This window comes from Coturnix japonica, chromosome 3, assembly GCF_001577835.2.
Source record: "Coturnix japonica isolate 7356 chromosome 3, Coturnix japonica 2.1, whole genome shotgun sequence".
In the NCBI taxonomy this organism is placed as follows: Eukaryota; Metazoa; Chordata; class Aves; order Galliformes; family Phasianidae; genus Coturnix; species Coturnix japonica.
Window position 1 is genome coordinate 80,487,085 of NC_029518.1, and position 15,579 is coordinate 80,502,663.

The 15,579-nt window shown below is 42.4% G+C and overlaps 1 protein-coding gene across 5 annotated transcripts in view; it reads right to left on the bottom strand.

Moving 5' to 3' along the window:
* LOC107312120 (elongin-A-like) overlaps positions 1-15,579 on the bottom strand; it is a 28,416-nt gene extending 12,837 nt beyond the window's left edge. For 2 of the 5 annotated variants that reach the window (XR_004306570.1, XM_032443470.1), the window contains exons 1-10: positions 15,449-15,579; positions 12,524-12,580; positions 11,217-11,329; positions 10,139-10,850; positions 8,750-8,849; positions 7,683-7,847; positions 6,993-7,090; positions 6,540-6,720; positions 5,703-5,826; positions 3,132-3,250 (exon numbers count right to left, since the gene is read on the bottom strand). Coding sequence is in view for 3 of the 5 variants with exons in the window: in XM_032443470.1 (XP_032299361.1) it covers positions 3,132-3,250; positions 5,703-5,826; positions 6,540-6,720; positions 6,993-7,090; positions 7,683-7,847; positions 8,750-8,849; positions 10,139-10,850; positions 11,217-11,329; positions 12,524-12,580; positions 15,449-15,529 (1,750 nt within the window). In the remaining 2 variants the exon portion in view is untranslated. Of the gene's footprint in view, positions 1-2,768; positions 2,994-3,131; positions 3,251-5,702; positions 5,827-6,539; positions 6,721-6,992; positions 7,091-7,682; positions 7,848-8,749; positions 8,850-10,138; positions 10,851-11,216; positions 11,330-12,523; positions 12,581-14,748; positions 15,353-15,448 lie in introns of those variants that run through there. The other 3 variants (XM_015859250.2, XR_001554403.2, XM_032443471.1) reach the window with 3 other exon arrangements.

Consider the following 15,579-nt stretch of genomic DNA (forward strand, 5'->3'; position numbering starts at 1 on the left):
GCAGGGACTCATTAAAAGGGCAGGTAGCAAGAAGACAAGGGAAAATGGCTTTAAACTGGAAGAGGGTAGATTTAGACTAGGTATCAGGAAGGAATTCTTCACTGTGAAGGTGGTGAGACACTGGAACAGGTCACCCTTTCTGGAAGCATTCAAGGCCAGGCTGGATGGGGCTGTGAGCAACCTGGTGTAGAGGGAGGTACCCCTGTCTATAGCAGGGGCTTGGAACTAGAGCCCCTTCCCAGCTTTGGGACAATATTTAGCCTAGAATATGTGCATCTGTGGTCCCTGTGAAGAGCTCAGCTCGTGGAAGCTTCACATTTCCTCTGAGGGCAGTCTCAGAAAGAACACCTCCAAATTGTGTTGTTTTCTCCTCCTACCCTATGGTCCGTTTAAAGCACAAGATCATACATCCTCTTTAAAACAGAACAGCAATCAGGCTGAGGTTTTCTTCTTGGGCTCAACCACTAACAGGATGGAAAACAATTCTGAATGCTATGAAACACTGGCAGGAAGTATAACGTGGGTTTTATGCATGAAATGGACAGTTTAAGATGTCTCTTTCATTTATGATCTTTTCCACAACAGCAGGGCTTTCTTTTTGCAACCATAGTTTTTCCCATTACTTATTTCATTTACCAGTAACAAACACAGGACTTGCTCATGGCAGGCAAGGAAAAGTAACTAGGCTGCTAGAAGAGAGAAGCAAGAATTTACTGCCTGTGATACTAAGCCTCCAGTTGAGTTAAACTTCTGCCACTGACTGATTAGCAACTGTATGGTGAGCAGAGTCAGACTCATGAATGACAGGTGATATACTGAATGTTCAGCCCCACCTGAATCCTGAACATCTCCTCTCAGAAAAATACATTTACAGACACAGAAGACTGACACTACAGCCCTACCACAGCCTTTTTACTAGTCGGCACTTACTTGAGACAGTCAGAACTCCCCCCCCCCCCCCTCGAGTTTCCAGGTCAATATTCTGATCTTTCACTCCTTTTAGCAAAACAGTGCACAACGAAAATCTACTTAGGGCTGCTCTGAACATAGTGCCTCCTATATTATGATGTTGGCCTTGTGACACCAGAGGCATTTTTGCCTCTAGTTGATGGTATGGCAGTAGAGGCTGAACATTCCCACCATTATATTTTGTTGCTGTATGACAGATGGCAGCAGAGAGGCAGTCTGGCAAAATGGTATCTGACATGGACACGTGTATGAAACAAAGGTATGGAACTGAATTTTCCTCCATGTGGAAAACATTGCATCCATTGACACTCGCTGAACACTTATGGAGACCAAAGTGAGGATTGTGAAGTCCAAAGTGAAGAAGCAGTGTGAGGAAGTAGACGGCACATTTCAGTAGAGGAAGCAATGGGTCACCCCCAGTGCTGCAGACTTTTGACAAGCACCGCATGCACACTCCTGTTATCTGCTGGTGAAAAAGCACATCTAATAGTGGCAACCATGTTGAAAAAGAGCATTCTGTAGCTGAGAATGTGCTCTTTGAATCTGTTGCAGTTTCCATGGAAATAAATAGGAGGCATTCATTTTGGAGCAACCTATTTGTGTCTCTGTTCCTTTGACCAATAAACCTTGACACACTACCTGTCTGCTCGCTTAAAATCCTAGTACAGAGCATTTGCACAAGCTTTTCTGCATAGGTGAATACACACACCTTATCAGACTGACAAGATCTAGTTGGAGCAGTTTTTTTACTTGAAAAAGTTACAGGATGCTGAAGAAACTCACACAAGGTTTCCTGAGAAAGAGACAGCTACTAGTTTCACAACAGTCTTACCATGTGCTTCAGATTGCAAAGACCTACAGAAGAACCAAGTTAGCTGCAAAACTGTTTTGTACCTAGTGACTGCAGTGAGTCTGTGATCACATGGAAGCCACACCACGAAGGCACAACCAGACTTTAAACTCATGCAAATAAACTGTTTTAAGTGAAGTAACTAGGAATTCTTGTTCCTAGAAGCAAGTCCATTCATAGATCAGCCCCAAACTGCAGCAGCCTGCAGCTCTTGAGAGGACAGCTATTTAAAACCCCAGAGCTTTTCACTATGAACACAATGGGCCCATCCTCAAGGTCTTGAGTTAGGCCTCTTCAGAGCAGAGATAAAGTAGCAGATCAAAGTATAAAACAGCTTTTCTCTAGACTGCCCAGACTTAAAGAAATTCTGTAGCCAGTAAGATTCCCACAAGATGGATGACCATACAATCAAGCTGACAAAATTATTGGCTTCTCTCCCATCTGCTTTGTTCCCAAAATACTGACTACTGTAACAAGGCCTTTGCACCTTTAGAGTCTCACACGATGAGATTGTTTATTATTACTTTTTAATTTTTATACCAATAACATCCCAACTAGAAGCAACTGCTGAATGGTGAACAGCTTTAACTCACTGCTGCAGTCTTCCCTATTTACCCCAGAAGAATATACAGCCTCCTTCAGCAATTCAAACATAAGACATTGTCTACTTCTACCGCTCCTTTAAAGCTCATAAAAAAATAAACCTAACACAATTTTCTGTCCTAAGTAATGAAATATATTAAGTTTCCCTTTCTCAAATGCTTGTGCTTAGTAACCTTGGCAAAAATATATCCACGGCTTGAGTGCTTCCATCAAAAGCTTATTCACATTCATGCAAAACTGATAAAAACAGAATCTATAGAAGTCCATATGAACTGATCTGCTACTAGCATACACTGACCTTATTTCAGTTCAGCCTTCCTTATTCATGAATAAGGAAGCAGCAGAATGAAAGCAGCCCAGGGTTTCTTTTTTATTGCAAATCATTTGCTCCTACAACATACAACACTATTTTTGCAAAGGTAAATTGGGAAGTTAACATTAATTTTACTTCCATTAACTGTAGCACAATGTACAAATATTCCCATAAGCTTCCCATACACATCCTCGTTTTATCGCCGTGCTGCTTTACACTTCAATGCTTTTAAAGTTTTCTTCATGATTGGTGCGATTTCTTCAATAGCAAGAAAACAAGAGAGACCAGTTAGAAGTACAGCACAATACAAAGTAATTTACATGATAGTAGCATAATATTAAGCATATATTAATAGTCAACAAGATAAGCAACTACTTTGATAATCTCTCCACTCACTTTTAATAGGCTTCTTTCCATCTTGAGTCATTCCATTTGAGCCAGAGCTCCCACTGTTGCTAGTAGAATTTGAATTTGATGAGTTATTGTTTCCATCTCTGCTTTCCGAAGGCCTTTTTCTTTTAAAGCCAGGAAATTAAAAAAATCTTTTAATTAAGCTACTAGTGGCTTTGTCTCATCTTGGACAAAAATGCTGACATTGTTTTAACAGGTTTGTTTCATCATCATTAGCATGGTACATATACAGTCATGGGATAACTCAGGTTAGAAGGTGTCCCGGGTGCTCATCCAGCCCACTTCCAACCCCGCATAGATTTCCTTTGTTAGATATGATGCCTCTCAATCACCTTTAACATTAAATGATCAGACTATAACAAAACAAAACTATAACACCAAAATGACTCATGATGAGTCTTATGGCCCATGTTCAATTCCTTCCTATTTGTCTTCCTGAACACAGCTCAACTAGTTCTGCCAGAAAATGAGGGCAAAAGTGACACAGTGAGTTTTCAGCTGTGTTTTGTTGTCATTTTTAAGTTAGGAATACCTAGAAAAAGGCACAGTAACTAACCTTAAGTGTTAGGTTAGATATACTAATCAACGGGACAAGGCCTGAGGTAACCACAGGAGGCATCAGCTCTGTACAGGACAGTTAAACTAACCCAGCATTTAGCTGCCTATGAGGTCAGCAATCCGGGCAGCCTCAGAGCCAGTCATTAATGCCTACTGCTAGTTAAACCACCACATGCTCAAATGCAAACAGCCTGCTAGGGATCTGCATGTGTGCCACACACAGCCCTTTTAGCTCCTGCAAGACAGGCTTCACAAGTGAAGACATCAGATGCACACAGTAAAACTAATGGAAGGTTTTCAGAGGACGTGCTCGAAGAAGTGCAGTTAATACATCTTGCCTAAACAAACTTCTGTTTCTTAAGAAGGCAAAGCAACAACCCTACTTACAGCTTCCTTCACACAACAGCAGTTCCTCCTAATTTATGATATATGAGTACATCACTCGGCTGCTGAAGCAGAAAGGACATTTACACTACGGTACCTGAAGCACCTAAACCAGAAGGCTGATCTGTCACAGGTGCAACCTCCCACAAGGTCACTGAAAGCAGAAGCTGCACTCAAAGTGCTAGACTGGTGGCAGGCTACCTTCCCATTGGTAATAGGATTTGGAAAGAACCTTCCTAATTTAATCACCTAAAGGTACAGCTGTGAGGTCATCTTTGGTATAAAAGCTGGTTTTAATAATTTCATACATGTGGGCTCTTGCTCCTGCCCCTTATCAGCATCATCTTAAACCAGGCAGATGGCTCAACAATAAATTGAGCCCCTGGAATTAGCAGACTTTGCTCCTATACACTTTCCCAATGTTTTGTAGATGGCTTTTTTTGTTGTTTGGTTTTCAGGTGTTTTTCTCCCCAGTAAGCCTAGGTCAGTTTGCTAACCTAGTTCAGAGTCTTAGGCACAGAAACAATTACTCAGCATGACTACAGGCCCTGCAGCATGAGGACAGAAGCTGTATTAAAGCGACTCTGCTGACATTGTTTATAGTAGGTTAGAGCAAGTCTTATCTTTGCAACAGCAAGTTTTATACTCCCCATTCCCAGCTGTCACTTTACACTCTCATATTCAGCAGCCTGCATGACTGTTGGCAAATTCAGGGTAACCAAGAACTATTAGAACAGTTTTCACCCAGAAAAGATCATTTTGACAGAGCAAGCTGCAGAGCAGCTTTGTCAGCATGGGAACACCCAGACAATACAGGGAGAAGGGAGAGTGCAATGTTCAGGCACAAGCACAGCAAAGTAAGGGACCACAGTGCAAGATTCACACTGCCTGAACATGGGTATGTTTTTCCTCTTGGACAAGAGTAAATGAACAACAAAAAAACATCCCTCCATGTAGTTGAGAAGAGAGATGCAGCTGGTGCTACAGTTGGTTCATCTCCCTATTGCAGCCATTTTCTTGGGTGTAAATGGAAATCATTAGACCAGCAGAAATGGCAGGACAAGCCCCACAGTGCATCTTTAGCTGTGGAACAAACATGAACTAAGTGGCCAGAAACTAACAACAGAAATATTTGAGGAATCCTAATTTCCTGTTCCTCCAGAGATTACTGCTGGCTACTGCTACTGGCCAGTCTGTTCCAGAGCAGAAGCCCAGTCAACTGTGTTAATGGTTGCTGAGATTCTCTGTGGTCAGCTCTATCGCTCCTTATGCTAATAGGAAAATACGCAAGACTACTAAGCAGGTCTACAAATACAAAACATCGGCACTGGGGATCTCCCTACGATGTCAAGTGGCATTAACGTAACCTACAGAAAAACAGCAGCCTGGAAGGATGAGTTCATCAGCAACACATGGAGAAATGTGCAGTGACAATAAATACACAGCAGAGGAGCAGACCAGACTTAAAAGGAAAGTTATTTTCTAGCCACAAGCTGCTTAAGGACGTGAAGTAAACAGAGAACTATTTATAGCTTCAAAAATATTTTGCCAGCAAGTTTTTGTACTGACAAAGATGTCTCATCTCCAATTAAAAGGGCAGTACAGAACACTTACTTCCACTTATCCGTGAGGTGAAGTTGTGTGGCAGATCCGGCAGTTCCATGGATTCCCTGTTGTCGGCGAACGTTCCTGGGTGGTTTTGCTGCACTGGTCACATCAGCCATTTTTACTTGCCGGCCTAACACAGAAGCAAGGAGCAGAGGAATCACAGAATCACAGAATTGTAGGGGTTGGAAGGGACCTTTAGAGATCATCAAGTCCAACCCCCCTGCCAAAGCAGGTTCCCTACACCATGTCACACAGGTAGGCATCCAGGTGGGTCTTGAATATCTCCAGAGGAGACTCCACCACCTCCCTGGGCAGCCTGTTCCAGTGCTCTGTCACCCGCACTGTAACAAAGTTCTTCCACACATTCGTGCGGAACTTCCTATGCTGTACTTTCATCCCATTACCCCTAGTCCTGTCCCCACGTACTACTGAAAAGAGACCAGCCTCACCACTATGGCTCCCACACCTCAGGTATTTATAAACCTGGATCAAATCCCCTCTCAACCTTCTTTTCTCAAGGCTAAACAGACCATCCATCCCCCTCCCCCCCCCTTCTATGTTCACAATATGATTGCGAGCCAATTTCTAGAAGTCTAACCAGTAAACTAAGGTTTTTCTACAACATGTTGCGTGTATTATGTATTAACATACTGCATCAATGTGTGTATTAATTTTATGTGCAACTTATATATTAGGAGAAACAGCATCCTTACTTGATGCCTTCTCCTAGATATACAGCATCAGTGATGAGAGCAAACATGCCACTAAGCCCCACACAGTAAGTCTCAAGAAGAACAGAAGAGACTGAGCTTTGAGAACTGAAAAGCTGCCCACAGGTATTACCTTTTGGCTTCTCAGACTGAGCTGAACGAATGTTTTTTGTAAGCATCTTCAGTTTTTCTTCTCTCTCATTGAAGAGTCTCAAGTACATTTCCCGCCAGCACTCATATTCCAGGAGGCTCTCATTTTTAAAATCCCTCTGGCAGTGTTGCTTCCACAAGTGATCAGACTCTTCTGTAAACCTCTTAGTTTGAACACAAGGTATTTTTAAATCAAGTTTTTTGAAGCAACGTTTCTAAAAGTACCTGCTTAGCTGAGAATGTAGACAAAGCCAGACCACCCAGTGGAGTGCAGAACAAATCCCACCAGATGTGCTCTCGCTGGTAGCCCCACCACAGAGCATGACAGTGTTATAAAGAGGTGCCACCCTCAGCCTAGACATCCTCTAGCTTCAGCTAGGCTCTGTGTTTGGGTTAACCAGCTGTGCTTCCCCGAATTTAACAAGGTAGAATTTACCGGATTACATTCCTCTACTTGCAACAACTGCTCTGGTGTGCAACGTGCTAGCACAGGCTCAAGGATCTCAAAGGGAACACCTCCTACTTCATGCAGCACTACAACAGAGGACAGCACTTGGAATAGCTGGTGTGTTTCACTCAGTGTGTAACACCACTTCCCAAGCAGTTTAAAAACAATAATAAAACAGTTGGAAATATCAAGAGAAGAACACAAGTCTTGAAGTCAGAGTATGAAAATACTTGGAAATCAACAAACCCAAACTGACTGCCAGTTACATGTGAGGATGGAATAAGCATCCTAGAACAGCTGCTGCTCCATCTTTACTGATTGGCATCACTCCCCCCTCTGCATACACAACAGAATGAACAATTTCTTGATCACTCACTCTAGTTTACATAAGCAGACATTTTGAAGGGAAAAAAGGCCAGTGTTTTGGGGGTTTTTTTTTGGCTTTATAGGACCTCGTATTTTAGCTAACAGTTCTTCTTTTTTTGAAGTTAAGCCTTCAAAACAAAGTTACATTTCAACATGATCACAAATCCAGCTTTCTAAGTGCCTTTTGATCTGCCCTGTCATTGTCTGTAGGGAGGGACAATATATTCTAGAAGGCCAGCCTGGGCACAGGAAAAGAAAATAAATCAGATACACATTCAGCACAGCCTGCTACAAAGCTCTTAAAATACTCACAATCAATGTTATTCTGAAGCACACGGATGCACAGCTCATACAGTGTAAGCATCTTTGAATGACAGACCAGTTTAGAGCCAGAGTAGACTTGCATCTTGGAGTTCAGCCTCCGTCCCGTGAACTGAACTATCTCACTGACTTGCTGGGGTGGTTCCACAACAGGCTCTAGGGAAGCGACCAACAAAACATCAGCCAGGGTTTCCTTTACTTTCAGACACATGACAAGGCTTTAACCACTCAGCTTTCAAAGAAAAGCTGTTAGAGCACACAAATATTTGTGTTTTTTTAAAAATAATGTACTTGTGTTATAGTTTGGAGCCCTCACTACAGCAACTAACATCTAACAGCAAGACAGCAACTATGTTTAAAGTGTAATGCAAAGTGTAATTTGAACAGCACAGACTCACACTGGGCTCACATTACTTGCTCAGGTCCATATGCATCAGCTTATATCCAGCCTGAGCCCTCGGCCTCCCCCTTCCAGTCTGGATGCTCAGAATTACGTGAGCTGCACTGACGCCTTGGTTACTTCAGGCTGCTAGTGCATCACACTCTACTGATCCTGGCAAGCCAGAAGGTTCAATAGCAATGGTATTTCAAGACCAGGGGGGTGTAAAATCACTGAAACCTCACAGGAGCTGAAAGGGGAAACCACTGACACTTTGTGTTACCTACAAGTAAGGATGCAGCCAGTTCCTGTGCTGGAATCAGAACTGGTGCTTCCCTAAGACAATTCCTACTAGGGCTATACACCCATGATAAGGCATAAATAGACTGGAGCAAAGATAAATGGAGACTGGAGAATAACTACCTGACCTACAACCTCCTCTACCTCCATGGTAATCTTTTACAGCAGTTCTTCGTTTAGAAAGCTGTAAGAGGGAAGCCATTATATCTCCCTTCAGATTCAAAACAAGTTACGCGGAGAAGTAATTGAACAAAAGGTGATTCTTCATTACATGAAGATGAGCTAATACAGCCTAATAGGAAAGGAGACGAAAACAATCCCAGATAGAGCTGTAAAAACATGTGCTGTTTCAGATTTATCAGCACCGCATACTACTTACCTTTAAAGTCAGCAGCATATGGGGGAGAGGAAATTAAGATGTCTGGCAGAAATTTAGGCAGTGGAGTATTAAGAAGATCTTGGAGGGATGCCACCTTAGCCTGTGCACAGTCAAGAAAACATTGCTTCATTGTTACAAATCTGGGTTTGCTGAGGCTTAAAATAAACTACAGAAAAAGACTGAGACCAAAAGTTACCTACAATAACCAAATCTACTGCTTTTCTGCACTGAAATTTACTCACTGCACTGCTTTCAGCATGTTCTTCCATACTCTACTACCAATACTACATCACAAAAGGAACTTAGTAGGATATCTGCAGTCAGTGTGTAATCGGCAATTAAAGAAAGGAACAGATGTGCTCAGCTAACAGGCTTTCAGATAAACTGCTCCTGAGGTTACAGGCATGTAGTGAACAAGACAGAACTGCAAGATGACAAGAAACAGAGTTAAATGTTTAAAGGCAAACTAAATGCCATGCTGGAGGGGAAAAAAAAGCAAGAAACAGCTTTAGAGCTGGTTCTCCCCAGCCTCCAATACTGTGTTTGATAAGCCACATGGCCTGGACACACCCCTTAAAAAGTGATTTAAAGGCTCAGGAGTCTGGTAAGTGCCCCCACCAATCTTCTGCATTTGGGACAATCCCTCAATCAGGTTTTGGGCATCTTCTAGTTGTAAGCCAGGCACTCAGAACCCAGAACCTGCATCTCCCTGAACTTTATTTCAGGTATCTTTTATTAACTTTCCACAACAACCTGAACAGCAAGATTCTTCACTCAACTTTTCCTCAGTTCCCAAACTTATGCCAGAGCATCATGAACAAGCCTCTACATTAATAGTTCCCCATCTGGAATAGAAGATGTCATATTTGTACTGCAGATCCTCCACAAAATAAATGATCCCCAGAGCTTTCACATCACAATCAAGCTAAGAGACCAAAGAGACGTCTAATTCCCTCTGCACAAGCAGCTTCATCTAAAAGGTCTGAAACATAAAGCGTGTTTACTTGGTTTAGTCTGTTTGTTCCCAACGCAGACCTAACTAATAAAGAGCTGCAGCTTCTTACAGAACAGCTGTGTCACGCACAAACATCTGCTACAACCATAAACCAAGCCAGTCAAGAGTGAAGCTGTGGGTAAAAAGCAGACATTGATCAAAGACCACTGCCACATAGGAAATACCTGAAAAGTATGCGACAAATTGATTAAAACTGTCAGTGCATAACAAATCTTTTCTGCCTAAATTATCCATAAATACTGGCCAATACAATACAATTTAAGTCAAAGCCACACAGTCTGTTCTTGAAATAAACACTTCACTGAAAGCAAGAGACCGGGACACTTATTTGTCTGCAGTCTATCTGCTTTCATCTCAACTGCACAGTGCTTTACCTTTTTGCTGGGAGTTTCTGACTGATCATCTTCAGAGTTTTGTACTTTTTCTCCTCCCTCATTTGCACAAGAAACCATTGAAGCCTTCTGTGGTGATGAGCTACTCTTCTGCTCACTGCGCTTCTCTGGACATTTACCTGTAGAACCAGCTTTCCTCTTTCTCTTTTTTGTAACCTGATCATAATTCAGGTACGATTCAAAAGACATAGTAGGAGGTTCAAATTCTTCATCACCAGGTAGTTCAGCTTCCCTTTTCACAGCAAGCTTTTCTTTCAGTTTTGTCTCAATCTCAGGATCTCTCTGTTTGGAAGCATCCTTAGGCTTCTCCTTCTTGTGGAAGGAGTCTTTACCAGCTATGCAAGAACACTGCTTTTCTGGAGCTCTCTTGTTGTCCTTGGAGGCTTTCTCTTTACAATCTCTTTCTTTAGCTTGAGGACTTGTCTCCTGGGAAGTATGTTTCGAACCACTGGCATGACGTTTTCCGTTATCACAGCCTTTTTGAGACTCAGAGACTCCACTTTGGTGCTTTTTATCAACACAGTTACGCTTCTTGTTTGACTTTCCAGATATGGACGAGCTATTGGAACTTTGGGAGGCCAGTACAGATGTTCTGGACTTCTCTGAAGGCTTTACTTCCTTGCGCTTTACTTCCTTGGAAACTGAAGATTTCATCTCATCTTTGCCGGTATTTTGTTTTCTTTCTCTGTGACCACTGCAACACGAAAGGAATTATATCCCATGCTACATCTGATGTGAAAACCTTGAAGAAACAATCTTTTTATTTACATTAGTAAAACAAAAGCATTCAACGACATCACGTGGCGTAATTCTCACAAGACTTGAAGTCTGAGTGCTGGCTGGCTAATGGATCAAAGCAGTCACTGCTTTGCTATCTAAGTGTTCTGTAAAAGTAACATTCATTTCTGCCGTTCGGGTTATGGAGTTGCCATACTGTATATCTGTCATTCCAAATACTTTTCTAAGGTTTCCAAGTTTTATTGTATTAAATTACACTACAGTATGACTAACCCTTCCAAAACAAAAAGGGAAATAAAAGAAAAAGCAAGTTGACACCTACCTTTTGTTTTCTGGAGGAACGAGCTTCTTCCATTTCTTTACCAGGGATTTAGCTACATTTCCAGCAGTGGCGTGTTTCCTAAAGCTGTTCACTGTTTTGCCTATGCCAGTTTCCTGTCAGAGAAGGTGCAAGATGAGCAAAGCCAATCACAAAGAGCATCCCAAGTAAAGCCTCCTCTAAAACTGCTGCAAATCATATTAGCATAGGAGTCTGAGCAGTCTTATGGCAGCTAAATAAGCACACGCTTTGCACTATAAGCAGATCTGAAAGCAAGGGATATAATTATAACCAAATATGGGGAACAAAATACAGCCTTAATTCATAAAGCCACATTTCTCCATTAAATGTACGTACATCCAAAATTTCATTTGGTCTGAAAGGATACTGCTAAAGGAAATTAGTTTAACCAATTCAGGTTTTTCTTTAAGCTTATCTATGTAGCATATGAGAGAGCACATATGAGCACTGTGCTGCAATCTTAAAAACAAAATCCCAGTGAGGAGTACTGCAAGGCAGAGGTGTCAAAGAAGAAGAATTCTTATGAGTAAACTCAGTCTCAGGCACAGAATATACCCCTGATATGTGAGATCCATCATGTTCACTGTTTTACAGTTCAATTATTTTCACATTATTATTGTGCCTTCAAATCTTGCTCTGCTGAGTCCTCTGTTGCCTGAGCGGAACCACCTTGCAGACTTTCTGAGTATTTACTCACCAAGGGTGAATTCTTCAGTCCTGTGCTATCAGTATCTCTGATTCACAAGCTCTCACTTTTAAGATGTACGCAAACTCTGGAATTTCCTAAGCCAACAGCAACCTAGTAATGTCCTTCCATTAAGTTAAGTGACACTCCTGTAAGTTGTGAAGGGTGTTCAGCTCTCATCATCATGTAGTTCATCTCTCTTCTACTGCTCAGGGATCTCCCTGGGCATCAGTCAGGGCTGGTGAGCTGCTAGTTAGAGGCAGACTTAGACAACTGACCTAATAGATCACCCATATTTGTTTAATCTTAAGCACTGATCTGAAAGCAATTGTGAAGTGAAAGGTAATGAGCCTTGAATAGCAAAGTCTTCTCTAGACATTCAGATCTGCTCAGTACTAACACCGTTGTTTCAACGCTGCATTCACCAAATTGTATGGTTTCTGAAGAAGGCTCCAGAGTTTGTTATACAGAGCTCTAAATGAACAATGGCTAAGAGTCAGAACTACAAGATGTAACAGCACTCCCTGCTTCTGGGACAGCAGATCCCTGAATTTTGAACACTTCCACAGTCATTGACTGTGTAAGGTTATTATTACTCACGTACCGTTAGAATATCCAGTGATACATCCAAATCCTGCAGTAGCTCAAGTGCTTTTAGAATCTGGAAGGAAATATTCAGATTTCATTATTATTATATTAAGACACATAACTGTAATCTCCATCCTGCTATTCCCATCCCCATCGCCATGTTTAAGCAATAAAGCTTGAGTAATATCCAGTAAATCCAGGAAAATGTAAGCCTCTATGCATAGTATAGGAGTGCTACGTTAGAAGTCTGTGCTGTGAACCAGTGCTGCTCTGCTATACCCCAAACTGCAGTTACACCAGAAAATCCAATAAGTGTGAACTTCTACTACAGAGATTACATTAGAAATACAGAAGTTCCATTTGTAAACAGAGTATGAATTTCTTTGACGAAGGGTCACAGCAGCACACCTAAGTCTTGCATTTGACTACACACAGTTTTCTTTATCCTTCACAAACATCTACAAAGCTGTGTTATGCAGGGACAAAATTAATGTGTGACTGAAATTACAGCATGTCACAGGGCTCCAGCAAAGCGTGGACTGCTTATCTAGGTTTTCAGATCATTACCACTTCTAAGTGCTATGGCAGGAGCCTGCTGGGATACAAAGACAATCCAAAAGCTTTTTGAACTTCAGTAATAGCAATGATGGTTTAAGTAACAAATGCCAGAATAACCACCATTTAGCATGTTAGATATTGCTTCTGAATAACACCAGGAGGCAAAGGGTATACAAAAAAAAAGTGAGCAGCGCTGTTTAAGAGAACTTACAAACTGCATTACAGGGCTGCTTTGCCCCTGCAAAGATTCCCTGTAAGTTCAGTAAAAATAACAGTTTGCTCACAGTGTTAATCACAAACATTAAAAACCAAGTTATCGGTGTCAATTTAGATCATTTCAGTTCGTTATTAAAATTAAATTCATCCAACTGATTTTGCAATCAGAAGGAAGTAACCCATTGCCGAGCAGGTACATCTCGCTCTGTGGGCGGACTAGATAATCAAGCAGCACAAATCACTGGGAGTAAATCCCACGGAGACAATCCAACACGCCACGATGCTAAAAGATGTTGTCATCGAGATATAGAGACAATGGGGATTTGGAACATTTCCTCTCAAGGGGTTAATTTATAGAGCTGAGTTCATTGCAGAAGAATCTCTGAAACAGATTCCGGATGCAATTACCACACATACAACTTCAGAACAGGCTGCGTTACAGAAGCACTGAGATGATGAGCATGTCTGAGAACAGTCAGCACGTCTGAATGAAAGACAAAACTTCCAACGTTTTCTAAGACAAAGTCCACGCTGCTCAGTTTGCTTTCCTGAGATGTAGATCACGTTTGCGAACATGAGAGGAAACACAAGGGTTTCATAAAGAACACAAAGCAATTACCAAATGCTAAAAACCCCTAGAGAAGTGCTCATCTCCTGAGAGCAGGGCACAGCTCAGCCTGCAGCAAGACCTGCAGCCACACACCTGAGCGACTGCTGAAGGAGAGAGCTCTGCCTGCTTGTGTACAGCTTTGCTTTCAACCAATCATTATCTTTTTGCTAACTAACAGAGCATAAGATTCCAGCTTGACACCTTTCTTCTTTAATAACAGCCCCTAGAGCAGGACATAATATTCCTATAATTGCCCCTGTAATTCTGCATGGCAGTAGTAACAGCCCAAACTAACTAACAAATGCTAACTACCTAAAGATAGCATTAATTCCATAAGCCACCACATTGTACTGCAATTTCATGCTCAAGCGGTAATACATCAGAACTCCAAATCATTTTCTGAGTCAGTGCTTTCCAAAATACAGTCTCCTATCTGGAATGACCTATATTCATGGCTCCTAGCTGTGACTTTCCACTGAGCCATGTTCAAATGCACTCTGCTCAAATGAGCACAGCCTCGCATATGATCGAGGCTGCTCAGATTCTTCCTCATTTGATGCAAAGTTACTTCAGTACTCGTAACATTTTCCTGCAATGTTTGATTCTAAATGCTTCTAAATTAAAAAAGACTTGAGTAAGATCCAGTCAAGAAGAGATGTGTAATCACTTCCCCCCCAAAAAAGCATTTCTTTCTGGATCTTCCCTGGTTCCCATCATACCTAAGTATTTGGTAGTCACTAGGTACGGTGACAACACTACACAAGGAAGCTTGGAACAGAAATATTTCTTTCTGCACTTACTTAAAACATTCCTCTTTACCTTTAAATATGCCACAAATGCTCTCTTACCAGACTTACCTTATATTAGTAGCACAGTTCATGCCAGCCAATTTTCACTTATCAGTTTCTCCCTTCCCTCCTCCTCACCCCTTACTATCCGTAGCTATTTCTGCCTCACCAGACACAGCTCTACCAGTGACTACAGAAGTGCTACAGCACCACCACTAGACCCAGCTGATGCTGCACTTGCTTTTAGCTTGTTTGAAGTAAAAAAATCAAGCACCTCCTCACTTACAGAGCCAAATCCACCTCACCAGGGCCAGCCACACTTTTGTCTCTTAAGCTGTCTGTGTTTTGAAAGCCCTTAAGAAGTTACTTCTGGAATCGTTTCTCTCTTTTCCATCTCCTGTTCAGAACAGCGCATTGACATTGAAGTTCAGATATAAGGAAAAAATCTTTTACAGTGAGGGAGGTGAGGCACTGCAACAGGTCACCTCATCTTGTGGCTGATGCCCCATCCACGGAGCCTTTCAAGGTGAGGCTGGATCAGGCTCTGGACAACCAGACCAAGCTGTGGCGTCCCCTGTGACAAACAGGGACTAGGATACTTTCTTAGCCCAAGCACTCCTTGTCTGCTTGGTGCAGCTACAGGGCACTTCAGACACAGCAGCGCCGTGCCCAGCCGTTCAGCCGCTCAGCCCTTCTGCCTGACGCCGCCCTCCGCCCCTAACGGGCACTACCAGGCCCTACAGACCCCAGCAGCCTCACTTCAATCTACCTCGGCGGGCTCCTCCGCGCGGCCCAGACGCGACTTCAGTGCCCGTACGCGGCTCCGCACCGCAGCCCGGCCCTCCGCCATGACCGAGGGCAGAGCTCCGCCCCTGCCCCGCTCGCCCCACTTGTAGCCCG